General features: G+C 40.9%; 2 protein-coding genes across 3 annotated transcripts in view; one reads left to right on the top strand and one right to left on the bottom strand.

The window, feature by feature from the left end:
- Positions 1 to 18,406, bottom strand: part of LOC146992588 (B-cell receptor CD22-like) — a 199,764-nt gene that overhangs the window by 11,115 nt on the left and 170,243 nt on the right. The window lies entirely within an intron of this gene.
- LOC146992600 (myosin heavy chain, fast skeletal muscle) lies at positions 5,333 to 17,110 on the top strand. Of its 2 annotated transcripts, XM_085787774.1 has the most exons (40): positions 5,333 to 5,372; positions 5,466 to 5,688; positions 5,883 to 6,026; positions 6,409 to 6,565; positions 6,818 to 6,845; positions 6,948 to 7,056; positions 7,163 to 7,255; positions 7,343 to 7,406; positions 7,538 to 7,636; positions 7,725 to 7,828; positions 7,911 to 8,049; positions 8,138 to 8,256; positions 8,364 to 8,513; positions 8,593 to 8,763; positions 8,850 to 9,156; positions 9,634 to 9,707; positions 9,797 to 9,884; positions 9,977 to 10,094; positions 10,199 to 10,322; positions 10,416 to 10,552; positions 10,679 to 10,934; positions 11,069 to 11,311; positions 11,416 to 11,592; positions 11,717 to 11,862; positions 11,960 to 12,050; positions 12,156 to 12,545; positions 12,638 to 12,764; positions 12,840 to 12,958; positions 13,145 to 13,341; positions 13,431 to 13,614; positions 13,717 to 13,882; positions 14,068 to 14,192; positions 14,299 to 14,607; positions 14,769 to 14,972; positions 15,061 to 15,186; positions 15,808 to 15,978; positions 16,068 to 16,172; positions 16,263 to 16,358; positions 16,483 to 16,614; positions 16,992 to 17,110. In XM_085787774.1, the coding sequence occupies exons 2-40, from the start codon at positions 5,485 to 5,487 to the stop codon at positions 17,007 to 17,009; spliced, it is 5,811 nt and encodes a 1,936-aa protein (XP_085643900.1). In that variant the 5' UTR covers positions 5,333 to 5,372; positions 5,466 to 5,484; the 3' UTR covers positions 17,010 to 17,110. The 2 variants fall into 2 exon arrangements, with proteins under 2 accessions (XP_085643900.1, XP_085643910.1); XM_085787784.1 differs by lacking the exons at positions 5,333 to 5,372; positions 6,818 to 6,845 and having other exon boundaries at positions 5,472 to 5,688; positions 6,409 to 6,593.

Raw genomic sequence — 18,406 nt, 5'->3', positions numbered from 1 at the left:
CTCTGTAGCAAGTTTGGTGACAATTGAGCAAAAATTGTGGGAGGAGATACATTTTAAAAGTTTTACAGTTATTGAAAAAAACAGAGTGATGGACTTCATAATTTGTAATAAGTTTAAGTGGACAAAAGTTTCAGCAGTATTGAGGCTACATTGTGGTGAAGTTTCAACACTGTAGCATCTACCGTTGGTTTGGTAGGAATTTTTAAAGTTTTTAAATTTAAACGCTTATTCCTTGGAGTTGAGTGAATCTGGCATGGGACTGAACCTTTGTGCAAAGTTTGGTGAGTTTTCGCCCATGGGAAGTATGACTTCCTTGGAAGAAGAAAGAAAGAAGAAGAAGAAGAAGAAGAAGAAGAAGAAGAAGAAGAAGAAGAAGAAGAAGAAGAAGAAGAAGAAGAAGAAGAAGAAGAAGAAGAAGAAGAAGAAGAAGAAGAAGAAGAAGAAGAAGAAGAAGAAGAAGAAGAAGAAGAAGAAGAATACAATAGTGTCCCGGCAGCTTAGCTGCCCGGACCCTAAATAGAAGTACAGGCTACACATGGCTATATGTCTACTGTGAATGTTTCTCCAGTAGGAACAGCAGCAATGTTTACAACAGCAAAGTCACAATTAACTCAATATCTGGAAACAAGACTGAGTGAGTGATTCCTTCTGTTGCTGCTGTTGTTCACTATTCAGGTCATGTTAGACAGAGGAGGGGGTCGTAACTCTTAACAAGCAGTGAGCTATACAAACACAAATGGGCGCTTTTCTGAAATATGACTCGTATTTAAGCCCGTTGAATAAGTCAGCCCCCACAAGGAAGTTATGTTGATAGATTTATAACTCACAGAGGTTTAAGTTGCTCAACTGTCTCATATGTAGCCTCATAAACCAGCCTCTCGCGGAAATGCATTTCATTTCATTTCTGAGGGAGAGTCTGGCCTCATTCCCGCTGTAAGCATTTGGCCTGAATCCCTCAAAAGGCTGAGCCAATCAGCGTCGCCGCTGTGATTGACACAGCACGTTGGCCAATCAGGGACCGACTGGTGCAAAGCCCCATCACTACACCAACTTGCTGATTGGTTGAATGGGGTTGTCTGTCAACGCTACTACTCCCGCCCAGCTCCCGCCCACCCCAAGCGCTTACAGGGGGAATGAAGCCAGACTCTCCGGCGGAATAAAATGAAATGGCATTTCCGCGAGAGGCTGGTTTACGAGGCTATCTCATACGTGCAACACATGCAGATTTATTATGAGACAGCAGCTTGTACCTCTCTGTCAGTCTCTCTCTCTCTCTCTCTGGACGTGCATGTGAGGGAGCGAGCAGCGCGGGGCAGCCCCCCTTCGGTGACAGACAGAGCGGAGCAGCAGCGGACAGGGAGGCAGCGTTGGGCTCAACACACACACGCACAAATCCTTGTAAATCTATCTTTGTGAGGACATGTCATTGACATAATGTATTCCCTAGCCCCTTACCCTAACCTTAACCATCCAAAACAAATACCTAAACTTAACCATTACTCTAAACCTAATTTAAACCTAATTATAACCTAACGTCTTAACTGTCAAACAGCCCTTGGAAGAAGTGAGGACCGGCCAAAATGTCCTCACTTCCCAAAAATGTCCTCACTCTGTTTGTTAAAAATTCGTTCCGGTCCTCACAACGTAGCATGTACAAGAACACACACACACACACACACACACACACACACACATACCGTGTATATTACAAGGAAATGCGTAGGGTAGATAACTGTGGCATTTTTACACCACCATTGTTTACATCCCCATGCACAACAGGAATTTATGTATTTATTGAAAAAGAAAAAACACATAAAAAGGGCACTTTTTAACATGAGGCAAAAGGGGCAGGGGCTCAAGTACCCCTTGGGCCCTATGTGTGCACAACGTGCCTGATGGTCAATGTAGGTGTGTGTGTGTGTGTTTGATAACTGTTATGGAAGAATGTCTTAAAATACTTTAGGGAGGATGACAACAGATCTTGGAAGACGAGGACCAAATATCAAGACAGCAAGTCAGCAGAAGACAAGTAAGAGACATTTACCAATGAGTACAGTACCAAAGATTGTACTGTATCTTGATGAGTTTAACTTGACTTGATTCATGTTGTTGTCTTACAGATGTGGGTTTTTTTTGTGTTTGTGTATTTGCAGACAACATGGAAGATTATCACTGCCCTCCTGTTTAACTCTTCTCTGTCACATGAGCCTGCACCCATTTTTTTGTGACTTTGTCTCCCACACATTTGAGGTTGAAAGGGCATAGGTTGTTGTATAAATAAATACTTGAAAAGGGAATGTCTGTTGTAAGTATGCTCCTTGTATATAATATCATAATGTTAATAGTAATCTCTGAAGAATCTCATCATAATGTACACACTCCGGCAGTAGCCCCCCGTGGCCCTTTGAAGTTATATTTTATAGTTATATTTCAAATTGCCACCAGATTTTATACACATATAGCTATATTTCTTCACATGAATGTGGAATAACTAATACAAAACAATTTTGACCATTCTTTTCTTAATTACCCTTTGAACACACAAAAGACTGCAAAAACATTTATTTTAATTATTTTAATACTTTTTCTTAAATAATTATCCACAATGTTCATAAACTATAGGGTGAAATTACCATTATGATTATTGTTTTAGCTGTTGTCGTTTTTATAATTGTTAACAGTTAAAGTTCTATTCAGGCTATGGTGTCAATATTCCCAGAAGCCATTTAAACAGTTGTCAGCTAATTTTTTTTTAGAGCCAGTGTCAGCAATGTGAAAACCAGAGTCGCATAGTTTTTCAAGGGCACTGAGCTTCCATAACAGCAACAACAACCTTAGAATCAAATGTGGCATGAGGATAAAGAGCTTTGATATCCAAGAAGGACTTAATATAGGCCTTATCTCAGCCTGGTTGGAAAACATTCTTGTCCTTTTAAGGCAAGGTGTGATGCCACATGAACTTTATTGAAAGGGCCTTACATTCAGTTTTATTAGAGGAATATGAGATGGGCCAATGGTCTGCAACTGTATACCAGCAGCACTTGGGAGCTTCTCCAAAATTAAGTTCCAGCCATGGCTATGAGTATGTTTGATTGCAAGAATAAGGAGAGACAGCATTGCACTATAAAATATTGAAATACAACCCAAATTAGCCAGAATCTACTTACATCTATTTACATTATTACATTATTTATTGACAGAAAAGTGTTGGCCATATATTGCATGGAGATTATTTTGGGACATACTTCACTATCCCTCTATAATTTTGTGAGCAAAAAGAAAGTTAAATGCAATGCTTCTCTATAAAACTCACTTATGATAATAATAAATAGTATTCACTCTGGAATGTATCACATGTACGGGTTTTATATAACAATGCTAAGTGTTATCTTACTGAAAATTATCCAAAAAATATATCCATGGTACTTAATTTAACCATATTTAAAACTTCTGTAATGTGGATAAGCTGACACTCTGAAATTCAATAGCAGTGACATTCAAATGTATCTTACTAGAGCAAGTGCCTCGTGCACAATTAATTTGAAGCTGTTTCCATACATTAATTTTTAGTCTTATAAAAATTGCACTAAAATTTCTGACCCAGCCTTCTGAATTGAGTAAACATTTTTTATTTTTCTTGTTTTAATGCTACTTTAAAAGTTAAGCAATCTTATATCTTAAACACAGAAAAAGACTGCAATGTCAAAGGATGTGTCTTTAGATGACAGAGAATGCTTGACCAAATGAGGCAGGCTGCTGCTGACCAGGCAGTTCCAGCCTCTATATAAGTAGGAGCCTCAGACTCCTCTGATAACTGAAAGACATCCCACACAGGTTAGTGCTTTGTGTCTGTTTACTCTTACATAGTATATATTTTGTTTTACTTATTATTACATTAATGTCACATGACTCAAAATTACCTGATAAGTTTGTAATGCCAAGTAATAAAAAATAATCAAATTTGTTATTCACAAAGATGAAAAGTAAATATACTGTATGTTGCAATTACTCTTAACTCATTCACTGCCAGAGTTTTTTCCCTCCGTCTACTGCCAGTGCTAGCACTTCTCTACTACTTTTCAAACAGCCACAGAATATGTTGTGCTATGACTAAAATGGCACAAGATATCTCAAATGAAAGGAGAGACTCTCTACTTTCACTAGGAAAAGACATGAGTTCGTAGCCTGTTCCACTTTTTAGTTATCCTCATTTGAATACAGCATGTTTTCTCCAAATTTAGCACAGACATTTTCAAGCAGAACTCTATTTTGAACTTTTTATTTATTTATTTTCGATGGCATGACCAATGATTCTGTCTGTCTCTCTCTCAAATGACCTAAATAGGCTAATCTTTTTTTTTTATTGGTGGGATGGTGGATCAAAGAAAAAATGCGGTTTCGCCTTTGATAAGGGTGAATTTGATATCATGAATACCTAAGACTTTGATTACACGAAAACGAAGGGTTCAACCAGGGTTTGCAAGTTTGATGAGACACTTGTTTGCTATGGTTACGTGATGGCGTGATCAGGGGGCTTCTTGCCGCCCGTTCATGGCTGGTTCGGTCCGTTCACACCAAAATTTGTCACAGGGTGGGGAAGGGCGCCCTCTAGCGTAAACAGTGAAAAAAGAAAACGTGTTGAAACTCATTTTTGGCACTGAATGAATTAATAGTTACTGTAAGCTTTATTCTCAATGTGTAGTATTATATTCTATGAATGATTATAAAAAAAAGGGTTAACACCATGAAAACAAACTTCTTGTCTTATCTATTCTTAACTTATCTTGTATAAGTGTGACTGTACAATCTTCCATAACTGTATTGATATTTAAAGGGGACATATTATGGAAACATCACTTTTTGAAGGATCTTGAACATATATTTGGATGTTTGTCTTACCTTCTGGGCCCCAAAATGCGAGAATTGACAAAAAAAATCTGTATTTTGGAGGCTCCCTAGATTGAAATCCACGTGGTTTTATGAGCTGTTCCCTTGGATGTCTTCCAGTGATGTAACTAGTTTTTTCGAATTTGCATAACCCCACCCCTACCTGGTACCATAAGAAGGAGAGGGGCGGGGGAACAGTGGCTGATTTGCATTTAAAGGGACAGGCTCTGAAACCAGCCATTCTGAACAGGGCTGTTTTGAGCAGATGAAAAGAGAGCCGTGATGTTTGATTCTTGGGGGATTTGGACCACAGCATGTCACAGACATGTCTTTAAGACACCTGGGAACTATTTTAATTTGTGGAAAAGTGGAATAATATGTCTGCTTTAAGTAGTGACTTAAGTTTGTGTACTGTTCAATGACCATCTCAATCTATCTTTAAAAGCATTCTTGTGCAACAACATCTGTGCCACTGGAAGAGCGAGGTAAGTCATGTGTGCAGAACAACCTCCATAATGGACAAGTGCTACCAAAATCAATCATAAATATTGTGGTCTCTTGTGCTTTCACCCTTCCAGGCTCACCTAAAACGCAACCATGAGTACAGACGCGGAGATGGAGCAGTATGGCCCGGCGGCCATCTACCTCCGGAAGCCAGAGAGGGAGAGAATTGAGGCACAAAACACTCCTTTTGATGCCAAAACAGCTTACTTTGTGATTGATGCTGATGAGATGTATGTCAAGGGGAAACTAGTCAAAAAGGAGGGTGGCAAAGCCACAGTTGAAACAGCTGGGGGAAAGGTGAGTGACTTTATTATCTGAAGCATACCTACCTACTTCCATCCGAGTCCTTGTTCTCATTCATTTGAAACAATAGCTTAGTAAAGCTGTAGGATCTTTTTCACCTCTGTGTATTTTAAATTCCCTCTGACAGTCAATAACAATTGCATCCATACCATGAACATTTAAAATATTATTCTGTATTCCAATTTCAGACTGTCACCGTAAAAGAGGATGACATCCATCCCATGAATCCTCCAAAATTTGACAAGATTGAGGACATGGCCATGATGACCCACCTCAATGAGCCCTGTGTTTTGTATAACCTCAAAGACCGTTATGCATCATGGATGCTCTATGTAAGTTTGCATGATACTACACTTTTCAAGATATTTCAACCAAATTTCAATGCTGTCTCCTTTTTGGTGTGATCACTAATCTCATGGGACATTTTCATCAAGCAGCTAAAAACATTTTCTTACTGACAGGGTTTTCATTAGCTTGTCTTAATATCTGCTACATTTCATTCTATTGCTTGTTATTGTCCTCTTTCCCTGGTGGAAGTTTTGTACTTTTTTAAATCCACATCAAGCACTATGTGACTTTATGAAAGTTGCAAGCCAAAATAAGTAAACTTACTTATATACCTACTTACTTATTACTTACATGTGTGTGTGTCTGTCTGTCTGTGCGTGTGTACCTAATACGGTTTCTATGCTCTATTTTGATTCATTTTTACAGACCTACTCTGGGTTGTTCTGCGTTGTCGTGAATCCATACAAATGGCTTCCTGTGTATGACACTATTGTTGTGAATGCATACAGAGGCAAGAAGAGGATTGAGGCACCACCCCACATCTTCTCTATCTCTGATAATGCCTATCAGTTCATGCTCACTGGTAAGGCCAAAGTTTAAAGTGTTTAAATGTGTATGGATAGAAGATCAAATTTAACTCAAGAGGAACTCATGAGGTTTGTTTTAATTTCAGATCATGAGAACCAGTCTTATGTTTTATTGATGTTTTACTTAAGGAGGACACAAGACACACTCAGAGAGATGATGCAGATATGACATGTCTACATTACAACATGGTATATGATACAGTAGTATAAATGTATAAATATTATCCAATACATTTTCTTCATTTCAGATCGTGAGAACCAGTCTATCCTTATCACGTGAGTAAAAAGAAAAATCACACAATGACATTATGTTCGAGACAAAAAAAAAGGAGGGAAAAAAGTCATAAGAAATTAAGATATCACTCCCCACTTCCCCAGTGGAGAATCCGGTGCAGGAAAGACTGTCAACACCAAGCGTGTCATCCAGTACTTTGCAACAATTGCAGTGACTGGAGGCAAGAAGGACCCAGTACCCGGCAAGATGCAGGTAAAATAGTTTGCTGAAGAAATGGTCAGAAATTTGTCTGTTAATATCCAATAAACAATATGCAAGCTTTGTTCTATTATCTTTTTGTTCTATTATCTTTTTGTAGGGCTCTCTGGAAGATCAAATCATTGCAGCTAACCCTCTGCTGGAGGCTTATGGTAATGCCAAGACCATTAGGAATGACAACTCCTCTCGTTTTGTGAGTCAAGATACAATAAATTAAAAAACAACATTACTTTTTAGTTGTATATGGAGAATGATGCTAATCAAAATCTAATATATTTAGGGTAAATTCATCAGAATTCACTTCGGAAACAGCGGCAAACTGTCCTCAGCTGATATTGAAACATGTAAGTCATTTTTTTCCCCCACATTTTGCATTAATATAACTGGATAATAATTTGGAAGATTCTAAAGATATTTGTTGAATGATGTAATTCATCAAACAATGTGTTGTCTACTATTAATTTCTTGAACACAGATTTGTTGGAGAAGTCTCGTGTCACCTTCCAGTTGTCTGCTGAGAGGAGCTACCATATCTTCTATCAGCTGATGACTGGCCACAAGCCCGAGCTCCTGGGTAACTGGGACATCTTGAGCCTAAAATTTTAAAAACACTGCAGACTGTGTCAAAAGATAACTTTATGAATTCATGTTCACTCTTCCAGAGGCTCTCCTGATCACCACCAATCCCTATGACTACCACATGGTCAGTCAGGGTGAAATCACTGTGAAAAGCATTGATGATGTGGAGGAATTCATTGCAACAGATGTAAGACATCAGATTTGTTAAAAGTCAATGGGCTGAGGGAATACTGCAAATACTGACAACTTTCCTTTATTTTCCACTGCAGACTGCCATTGACATCTTGGGCTTCACTGCTGAGGAGAAACTGGGCATCTACAAGCTCACCGGTGCTGTGATGCATCATGGAAACATGAAATTCAAGCAGAAACAGCGCGAGGAGCAGGCAGAACCTGATGGCACTGAGGGTAATTATCAAAATGATGTCAGTCTCATGTAAGTTTTCTAATGTGGAATTCTTGTGTACTTAACACTCTTTGTCTTTCTTTCCATCAGTTGCTGATAAAATCGCCTACCTCCTGGGCCTGAACTCAGCTGATATGCTGAAAGCTCTGTGCTACCCAAGAGTCAAGGTTGGAAATGAGATGGTGACCAAAGGTCAGACTGTTCCACAGGTAATGAAATAAGAAATTGTTTGTGACTTGATGACAATTATTATTAAAATTGTGTATGTTGCAGCATGGTTCAATGATCATTTTAATGCTAGATTCTCTACTTCTAGGTCAACAATTCCGTTATGGCTCTGTGCAAGTCTGTCTATGAGAAAATGTTCTTGTGGATGGTTGTCCGTATCAATGAGATGCTGGACACAAAGCAGGCCAGATCATACTTCATTGGAGTGTTGGATATCGCCGGATTTGAGATCTTTGATGTAAGTTTGAAAGGAAATGAGCAATCTGAAAGTCTTACACAATTTTACAGTGGAATTAAGTACCTTGCTGTAATTACAGTACAACAGCTTGGAACAGCTCTGCATCAACTTCACCAATGAGAAACTGCAACAGTTTTTCAACCACCACATGTTTGTCCTGGAGCAAGAGGAGTACAAGAAGGAGGGCATTGATTGGGAGTTCATTGACTTTGGTATGGACTTGGCTGCCTGCATTGAGCTGATTGAGAAGGTAAGTGGCCACCCATACTGCTTTTTTCATGAGCTAATGGTTGCTACTACAGATTAATTTCAACAAGAAATGTCAATTCTTCTCAGCCAATGGGCATCTTCTCCATCCTTGAAGAGGAGTGCATGTTCCCCAAGGCCTCTGATACAACTTTCAAGAACAAGCTGCATGATCAGCATCTTGGCAAGACCAAAGCCTTTGAGAAGCCAAAGCCTGCAAAGGGCAAGGCTGAGGCTCACTTCTCCCTGGTGCACTATGCTGGCACAGTGGACTACAATATCACTGGCTGGCTGGACAAGAACAAGGACCCCCTGAACGACTCAGTTGTCCAGCTCTACCAGAAGTCTTCCAACAAACTGCTGGCCTTGCTGTATGCAGCTCATGCAGGAGCTGACGGTAAGAAATGAGTCCAAAATTTCACTATTCTGTATAGACGTGTGCATCATTCATTCAAACTCCTGCATGGTTAGAACAATTAATTTTAGAATGAGAATCGCCCTGTTTACTTAAAATTTCAACATAATGTTGTACTCTTAACAGCATTCATTTGTAAAGGACATACTTCCCTGCAGAGGTGGGAATTGTGGCTTCAGCAAGTCATCTCCATGCCATGTATTTGTTTTGCTCAGTCACTGAACCAGGTGCATTCACTAATTAGCTCATCTTCTTGGCTGAAGAGCTGTGCTGGAATCAGCTGGTTTAGTGCATGAGCAGAACAAATACATGGCTTGACGAAGATGACTTGTTGAAGCCACAATTCCCGCATTGCTTCCTTGAGAGTGTTTTTTTTAAATTTATCAAAGATAAGAACACAACTTAAGATATACATAACATGTGTTCAATGATATTAAAATGCAATGTTTTGAAACACAGAGGCGGCTGCTGGTGGCAAGAAGGCTGGTAAGAAGAAGGGTGGTTCCTTCCAGACTGTGTCTGCTCTTTTCAGAGTATGTACTCTTTCTTGTTTTTGGATCTCAATCCAAAACCTCATATTGATATCATATTTGATATACTTTCTCAAAATGGTCATCCACAGGAGAACTTGGGCAAGCTGATGACCAACTTGAGGAGCACTCACCCTCACTTTGTGCGTTGCCTGATTCCCAATGAAACAAAGACCCCAGGTAAAAAGACCTGGCCAAAGGCCTGCTTTGTGAATTTTATGTGACAAAGTGTCACAAAGGGATTTAAAATACTATGAATTTGAAACTTCCAGGTCTTATGGAGAACCACTTGGTCATCCACCAGCTGAGGTGTAATGGTGTGCTGGAAGGCATCAGAATCTGCAGAAAGGGCTTCCCCAGCAGAATCCTCTACGGTGACTTTAAGCAGAGGTGACTTTTTGGTATAAGTCATTTGAAAAAGTCAAGTATAATTTAGAAAAAACCAAGCCAAAATGCATGGTAAATATGAATAACAACACAATTTTGCATTGTAGATACAAAGTATTGAATGCCAGCGTCATCCCTGAGGGACAGTTCATTGATAACAAGAAAGCTTCAGAGAAGCTGCTTGGCTCAATTGATGTGGACCACACACAGTACAAGTTTGGACACACAAAGGTACATTCAGAAAATATCCACAGTTATGCTTACGGAGCTATTCTCTTGTATCCCTGTATGTTTATCACGGATTTTCCTTATTTGGCATGATAGGTGTTCTTCAAAGCTGGTCTGCTGGGTACCCTGGAGGAGATGAGAGATGAGAAACTGGCTGAGCTGGTGACCATGACCCAGGCTCTTGCCAGAGGGTACCTCATGAGGAAAGAGTTTGTTAAAATGATGGAGAGGAGGTAGGCAATACTGAAGCTTGTACTGTTCAGTTATGTGGCTTGTTTCTTAAAGGTGTCATCCTCAGCAATTACTTGAGATCCCACTGCAGCCGCAATCACACATTATGTGTAAATTTTTTTTTCCAGGGAATCCATCTTCACAGTCCAGTACAATATTCGTTCATTCATGAATGTGAAAAATTGGCCATGGATGAACCTGTACTTCAAGATCAAGCCTCTTTTGAAGAGTGCTGAGACTGAGAAGGAGTTGATGAATATGAAGGACAACTATGAAAAGATGAAGGCAGACCTGGCTACTGCCCTGGCCAAGAAGAAGGAACTGGAGGAGAAGATGGTTTCCCTGCTGCAGGAGAAGAATGATCTGCAATTGCAAGTGGCTGCTGTAAGTGAAATGCCACAAATATACATAGATATAGATCTATAGAGATACGGACAGTAGATAAAATAGTCCTTACATTCTGGAGATATACATTGAACAAGTAAATTATCATATTTTATGTCCAAAATATATCATAGGAAAGTGAGAACTTGGGGGATGCTGAAGAAAGGTGTGAAGGCCTCATTAAGAGCAAAATCCAGCTTGAGGCTAAACTCAAAGAGACCAGTGAGAGACTGGAGGATGAAGAGGAAATCAATGCTGAGCTGACTGCCAAGAAGAGGAAGCTGGAGGATGAATGCTCTGAGCTAAAGAAGGACATTGATGACTTGGAGCTCACCTTGGCTAAAGTGGAGAAGGAGAAACATGCCACAGAGAACAAGGTTCACTTTGTTTTGAGTATCCCATACATACCTAAAATGGATTTGATGACAATGCCCTATGCCTTTTAATTTATTACATGTTTAATCGTTCACACTATTTTCAGGTAAAAAACCTCACGGAGGAGATGGCATCTCAAGATGAGGCTGTTGCCAAGTTGACCAAGGAGAAGAAAGCACTCCAAGAGGCTCACCAGCAAACACTGGATGATCTCCAGGCAGAGGAAGACAAAGTCAACACTCTGACCAAGGCCAAAACAAAGCTGGAACAGCAAGTGGATGATGTAAGAAAACAATGGCATTAACTTTGTGGTTCTGCCTTCTAACGACATGAAGGATTGTTCATTTTGATATTCTAAACCTAAAAGATCTTAAACCAACAATTGATTAAAAACCATTATTTCACAGCTTGAGGGATCACTGGAGCAAGAGAAGAAGCTCCGCATGGACCTTGAGAGAGCCAAGAGAAAGCTTGAGGGAGATCTGAAACTGGCTCAGGAATCCATCATGGATCTGGAGAATGACAAGCAGCAGTCTGATGAGAAAATCAAGAAGTAGGCTTTTCTCTGTATTAGCATTCATTGCATAAATTACACAAATTGCAACAGTAAAAACTATGATAGTGACAACTTTCTTGGTCTCCCCATCAAGGAAAGACTTTGAAATAAGTCAGCTACTCAGCAAGATTGAAGATGAGCAGTCCCTGGGTGCTCAGCTTCAGAAGAAGATCAAGGAACTCCAGGTAACATTAACATTACACAAATTGTTAACCAAGTGGAACGAAAAAGAAAAAATCAAAAGTCAATCGTGAATGAGCCTTCTCGATGTTACTACCATCAAAATGTAGGCTCGCATTGAAGAGCTGGAGGAGGAGATTGAGGCTGAGAGGTCTGCTCGGGCTAAGGTTGAGAAGCAGAGGGCTGACCTCTCCAGGGAGCTGGAGGAGATCAGTGAGAGGCTTGAGGAAGCTGGTGGAGCAACAGCTGCTCAGATTGAGATGAACAAGAAGCGCGAGGCTGAGTTCCAGAAGCTGCGTCGTGACCTTGAAGAGTCAACCCTGCAGCATGAGGCTACTGCAGCAGCTCTTCGCAAAAAGCAGGCTGACAGTGTTGCTGAGCTGGGAGAGCAGATTGACAACCTGCAGCGTGTCAAGCAGAAGCTGGAGAAGGAGAAGAGCGAGTACAAGATGGAGATTGATGACCTCTCCAGCAACATGGAGGCTGTTGCCAAATCAAAGGTGAGTGGTTTGTTTACAGGTGAGAGATTTGCTTTATAGTATGTTCTATATTTTTGGGAGAAGTGGACAACATCAGTGTTCTGTTGCTGTAGGGCAACTTGGAGAAAATGTGCAGAACTCTTGAGGACCAACTGAGTGAACTCAAAGCCAAAAATGATGAGAATGTTCGCCAGCTGAATGACATGAATGCACAGAGGGCAAGACTGCAGACAGAGAATGGTGAGTCACCTTCATTTGAAACTGGTCTGTTTTATTTATCAGATTATATAAAGTAATTCATATGCTTTTCTTCAGGTGAGTATTCTCGCCAGCTTGAGGAGAAAGAAGCTCTTGTTTCCCAGCTGACGAGGGGCAAGCAGGCTTACACTCAGCAGATTGAGGAGCTCAAGAGACACGTTGAGGAGGAAGTGAAGGTACAACAATCTAGTCACTGCATTAAATGCTTAACATTAATAATATAACAAGTGCCTTTTAGAATATACTAGGAAATTAAATTCATCTAAATAATTTAACTGACACATTTTGAATTGGTAGAGTACTTATTGACACAATATTTTTCTGTCTCATCAGTAAATTCCAGTATTTTGTCATGTTAACAGGCAAAGAACGCCCTGGCTCACGGTGTTCAATCAGCTCGCCATGATTGTGATCTGCTCAGAGAGCAGTTTGAGGAGGAGCAGGAGGCCAAGGCTGAGCTGCAGCGAGGAATGTCCAAGGCCAACAGTGAGGTGGCCCAATGGAGGACCAAATACGAGACTGATGCTATCCAGCGCACTGAGGAGCTGGAGGAGGCCAAGTATGTAATTACCCATTCAGTATTTAATTTATGTTCCTTCAAGTGTATGTTCATATCAATAGTTCAAATTAACAAATTCTTCACTTCAGGAAAAAGCTTGCCCAGCGTCTGCAGGATGCTGAGGAATCCATTGAGGCTGTGAACTCTAAGTGTGCCTCCTTGGAGAAGACCAAGCAGAGGCTGCAGGGTGAGGTGGAGGACCTCATGATTGATGTGGAGAGAGCTAACTCTCTGGCAGCAAACCTTGACAAGAAGCAGAGGAACTTTGACAAGGTTGATCATTTAGTAAATAATAAAAATTGGAAATCAAAACAATTATCAGATGAACATATACTGTACATGAGAGTGTAACCAACCAATTATATAACTGTATAGGTCCTGGCAGAATGGAAGCAGAAGTATGAGGAGGGCCAGGCAGAGCTGGAAGGAGCCCAGAAGGAGGCTCGCTCTCTCAGCACTGAGCTGTTCAAGATGAAGAACTCTTATGAGGAGGCTTTGGATCACCTGGAGACCATGAAGAGAGAGAACAAGAACCTGCAGCGTATGTTAATTTAATTCGATTTAAGAATTGAACTGTCATAATAATTATTTCACTTTGTGTGGTTTTCTTTTACTTGTGGGGTAAAAACCTTCACGAACATGCACACACATTTCTTTGATACAGTGTATTCTGCATACAGGGAGTTTGAGTGATGCTAACTGTGTCTTGTTTTGGTTGCTCAATAGAGGAGATCTCAGACTTGACTGAACAGATTGGTGAGACTGGAAAGAGCATCCATGAGCTGGAGAAATCTAAGAAGACTTTGGAGACTGAGAAGTCTGAAATCCAAACAGCACTGGAGGAAGCTGAGGTAAGTTGATTGGTTTCTGTGTTTTGGACATTGTTGTATAATCTTTCATTGATTTTGGTTATATCTTTACAAAAGGTAACTTCTGTTATGTCTGTGAATTTTAAAGGGCACCCTGGAGCATGAGGAGGCCAAGATCCTCCGTGTTCAGCTTGAGCTCAACCAGATCAAGGGTGAGGTTGACAGGAAGCTGGCAGAGAAGGATGAGGAGATGGAGCAGATCAAGAGGAACAGCCAGAGGGTGATGGACTCCATGCAGAGCACTCTTGATGCTGAGGTCAGGAGCAGAAATGATGCCCTGAGAATCAAGAAGAAGATGGAGGGAGACCTGAATGAGATGGAGATTCAGCTGAGCCACGCCAATCGCCAGGCTTCTGAGTCCCAGAAACAATTGAGGAATGTCCAGGGACAGCTCAAGGTAAGGGTGTTTTCATCATTCAATTCAAATAAACTCAACTCAACTCAACTCAACTTTATTTATAGAGCCCTTTAAAACAACCACAGCTGAAACAAAGTGCTGTATAATGCAACAAAACATACAAAAATCCCAGATTCCTCATTGTTCTTTGTAATTGTCAGGATGCCCAACTGCACCTTGATGAAGCTATCAGAGGACAGGAAGACATGAAGGAGCAGGTTGTCATGGTTGAGCGCAGAAATGGCCTGATGGTGGCAGAGATTGAGGAGCTGAGAGCTGCTCTGGACCAGACAGAGAGAGGCCGCAAAGTGGCTGAGCAGGAGCTGGTTGATGCTAGTGAGCGTGTTGCACTGCTCCACTCTCAGGTTTGATTCCATTCATTCAACAGAAACTAGTGTTATTGAAAACACGTTATGCATATTATCTTAAACACGACTTGTCTTTACCATTCAGAACACCAGTCTTCTTAACACCAAGAAGAAACTGGAGGCTGACCTTGTGCAAGTCCAGGGTGAGGTGGATGATGCTGTTCAGGAAGCAAGAAATGCTGAGGACAAGGCCAAGAAGGCCATCACTGATGTGAGTTTGGGTTCACAAGTCTTCTGTTTTCCTTAAAGGCCCCATGCTGTGCACTTTTCTCTGGGTTTATTTACCTGCTGATATCCCTAACAAGATGTATCATTGGTTTTGAGTACCTGTGATCTGCTTAATATTGTCTATATTGCCCCTTTCTGTTGCCTCTTTCTGGAGTTCTAACAGGCACAGGTCATTTGGCCAATCAGAAGAGAGAATGAGAACCTCTCCTCTGATTGGCTGACTGTTTTAGAGTGGCATGTGGTCGGGCCAATCACAGGCAAGTAACTGAAACCTAAGCTGCATTCATAGAAATTGAAAAATAACAACTGGTCACGGTTGGTGGAGTTACCCTGTGTGTGACATCACAGAAAGGAGGAAGTGCTATCTGCTCGTCTTAAAGAGAATGTTCCTACAAATGGGCGGTGTGTGTTTCTCCGTTTATGACCAGTTTGATGCAAGGGACAGTATATACGTGGCCCAGAGACCTCCCCAAGCATGAAAAAATAACCAAAATCACATTTTTCATGCCATGGGGCCTTTAAAAGGAAACTTGACCAAAGAAATGTCGCCTCACCATTTATGTCCAGATCAAAAACGATATTTCTACACCAATCATGATTTCAGGCTGCCATGATGGCTGAGGAGCTGAAGAAGGAGCAGGACACCAGTGCTCATCTGGAGAGGATGAAGAAGAACCTGGAGGTCACCGTCAAGGACCTGCAGCATCGTCTGGATGAGGCCGAGAACCTCGCCATGAAGGGTGGCAAGAAGCAGCTCCAGAAACTGGAGTCCAGGGTATGGACTATAGACAGTAGTATAAATGATAATTGCATATGAATTTGAGGATTCATCTTTTTGACCAATAATTTACCATCATGTTACAGGTCCGTGAACTGGAAACTGAGGTAGATGCTGAACAGAGACGTGGGGCTGATGCTGTGAAAGGAGTCCGCAAATATGAGAGGAGAGTCAAGGAGCTGACCTACCAGGTAATGTCTGAAACCTACAGATTATTGTAAATTCTTAATTTCTTTCCTCTGTATCTATACTTCCTTGGTGACCATTCTTAATTTGTACAGACTGAGGAGGACAAGAAGAATGTTCACAGACTTCAGGATCTGGTGGACAAGCTGCAGCTTAAAGTCAAGGCTTACAAGAGACAGGCTGAAGACGCCGTGAGTCAAATATTTTGTGCTATTAGATATGGGAAAGTTGCATGAATGAATAATATACAAGACGTATATCGTTATCGTTTATTGAATTGCAATGCAACATACTGTGACTCCAAACCTTTCACAGGAGGAGCAAGCAAACACCCACCTGTCCAGACTGAGAAAGGTTCAGCATGAGATGGAAGAGGCTCAGGAGCGCGCTGACATTGCTGAGTCCCAGGTTAACAAGCTGAGAGCCAAGAGCCGTGATCATGGAAAGGTAAGTCATGTGATCATATGTTCAAGAAATTCTTGACTGGCACCTTTAAGTACATTTGTGGAATTAATGAAATAAACAAACATCGGCATCAACAGTGATGCCAATGATCTTGATGGCATTCCAACCTATGAGAGGTCAGTACTACTAGTATCGGTACTAGTAGTCAGTACTACTAGTCAGTACTACTAGTATCGGTACTAGTAGTCAGTACTACTAGTATCGGTACTACTGTACATGTGTACCCAGTAGTTAATATTTATACATTATTATGCCAGAACTTACATTAGTACTCACTGGTGAACCATGATGAAACACAGCCATACAAGAAAGCAATATAAAAAAATATTTGCTAATTGATTTTTCTCTTTCTTTTTTAGGCTGAAAAAGCTGAGTAAGAGTCATCATGCAGATTCCAATTTCAAGAGAGTTCATAAAATATGAACCACTGGCTGGGGTCTCTGTAACTTTTCAATTAAAATGATGATTGTCATCACTATCCTGAATTCTGTCATCTGTTTTCATATAATAAATTCATTTGGTTTCTCAGGAAAAACAAGTTAGTCCAAAACAAAGTGGCTGCATTAGCCACCCGATTACTGTATATCTCTAAAGTTCAGTTCAGGATCACTCTTCCATTGTCTGCCTTGGGTACAACAAAGAAGTATTTAGCTGCACATTGGGATGAGAAAGCAAGTAGATTTGCAACATGCAACATTGTGTAACAATAGTTATAAATGGTTATAAATATTTTTTTAAATTTCATTTAGCTAATGCTAATGTGGCGACGCGAGGAGGTGATTTTTGGTTAATGTAATGTTTTAGAAAGGTATTAAATGTTGCCAGACAACGCCACCCTGGGAGTTTCACCCAGGGAAATTTAAGTGAACCAACTCGGAAGGGGAAGGCACTCACGTTCGCCACAAAATGAGGCAGAGACAGCAGTTCAAAGGTACAAAAATATTGTTGTTTTTAGTAACAATAATTTCTTTAAAAATCTACATTAAAAGAAATCATTCACTGGGGGAAATTAAAGGGGGATCAATCAGGGCTGAGGCCTAGTGGTGTGGATGGGTCAACGAAAAGGGGATACCGGGAACACCACACGTGCAGCAAAATAAGAATAAAGTGAAAACTCAAACCAGTGTAGACACAACACAAAAAGGGAAGGGCACCACCACCGGACACCAATCCACCACCGTAGGCTCAGCACCTGAAAGGGGGGAGATCAGAGAAACAGGTTAGGGAAAACAAAATAACTAATAACAAAAAGGAAAGAAAAATAATAATAAACATACAACAACCATAACACACACAAAATAACAAAGAAACAACAAAAAGCAAATTCCCTCACTGTTCTCTCATATATACACACACACACACATGCACACTTTTAAGACGTGGCTGAATAACAAAGGGACAGCGCTGCCGAACTGCAGGTACGCCCAGGCAGCAACGGGCAGCACAGGAGACACCCAGCAAGCCAAACAGTCAAAGCCAGGCAGGGCAAACACGAGCTGAGTCGGCCGTGGCAGCAGTGGGAGCTCGAGCAAAGCAGTAGGAAGCAAGCAGTCAATCAGCAGCAAGCGGTGTCTGAGCTCAACGAGCTCCGGAGGGACACGGTAGCTCCAGCACGGCAAAGCAGCAGTGGTTTAGCAGTGGTTAGCCGGCGCTGGGCCGCTACATGGACATCTTTACCCTACAATAATAAACAAACACAAATGTAAGAAGCTATAAGTGGCTGGAGGAGGGAGCTACTGTCGTTGTACAACATACCGGTCAGGCAGTCCCGGCC

Source organism: Trachurus japonicus, chromosome 1 (assembly GCF_045865225.1).
Source record: "Trachurus japonicus isolate A0001 chromosome 1, Traja_1.0".
NCBI lineage: Eukaryota > Metazoa > Chordata > Actinopteri > Carangiformes > Carangidae > Trachurus > Trachurus japonicus.
The sequence above is the reverse complement of the archived record's forward strand: the minus strand, read 5'-3'. Positions and strand labels throughout refer to the sequence as shown.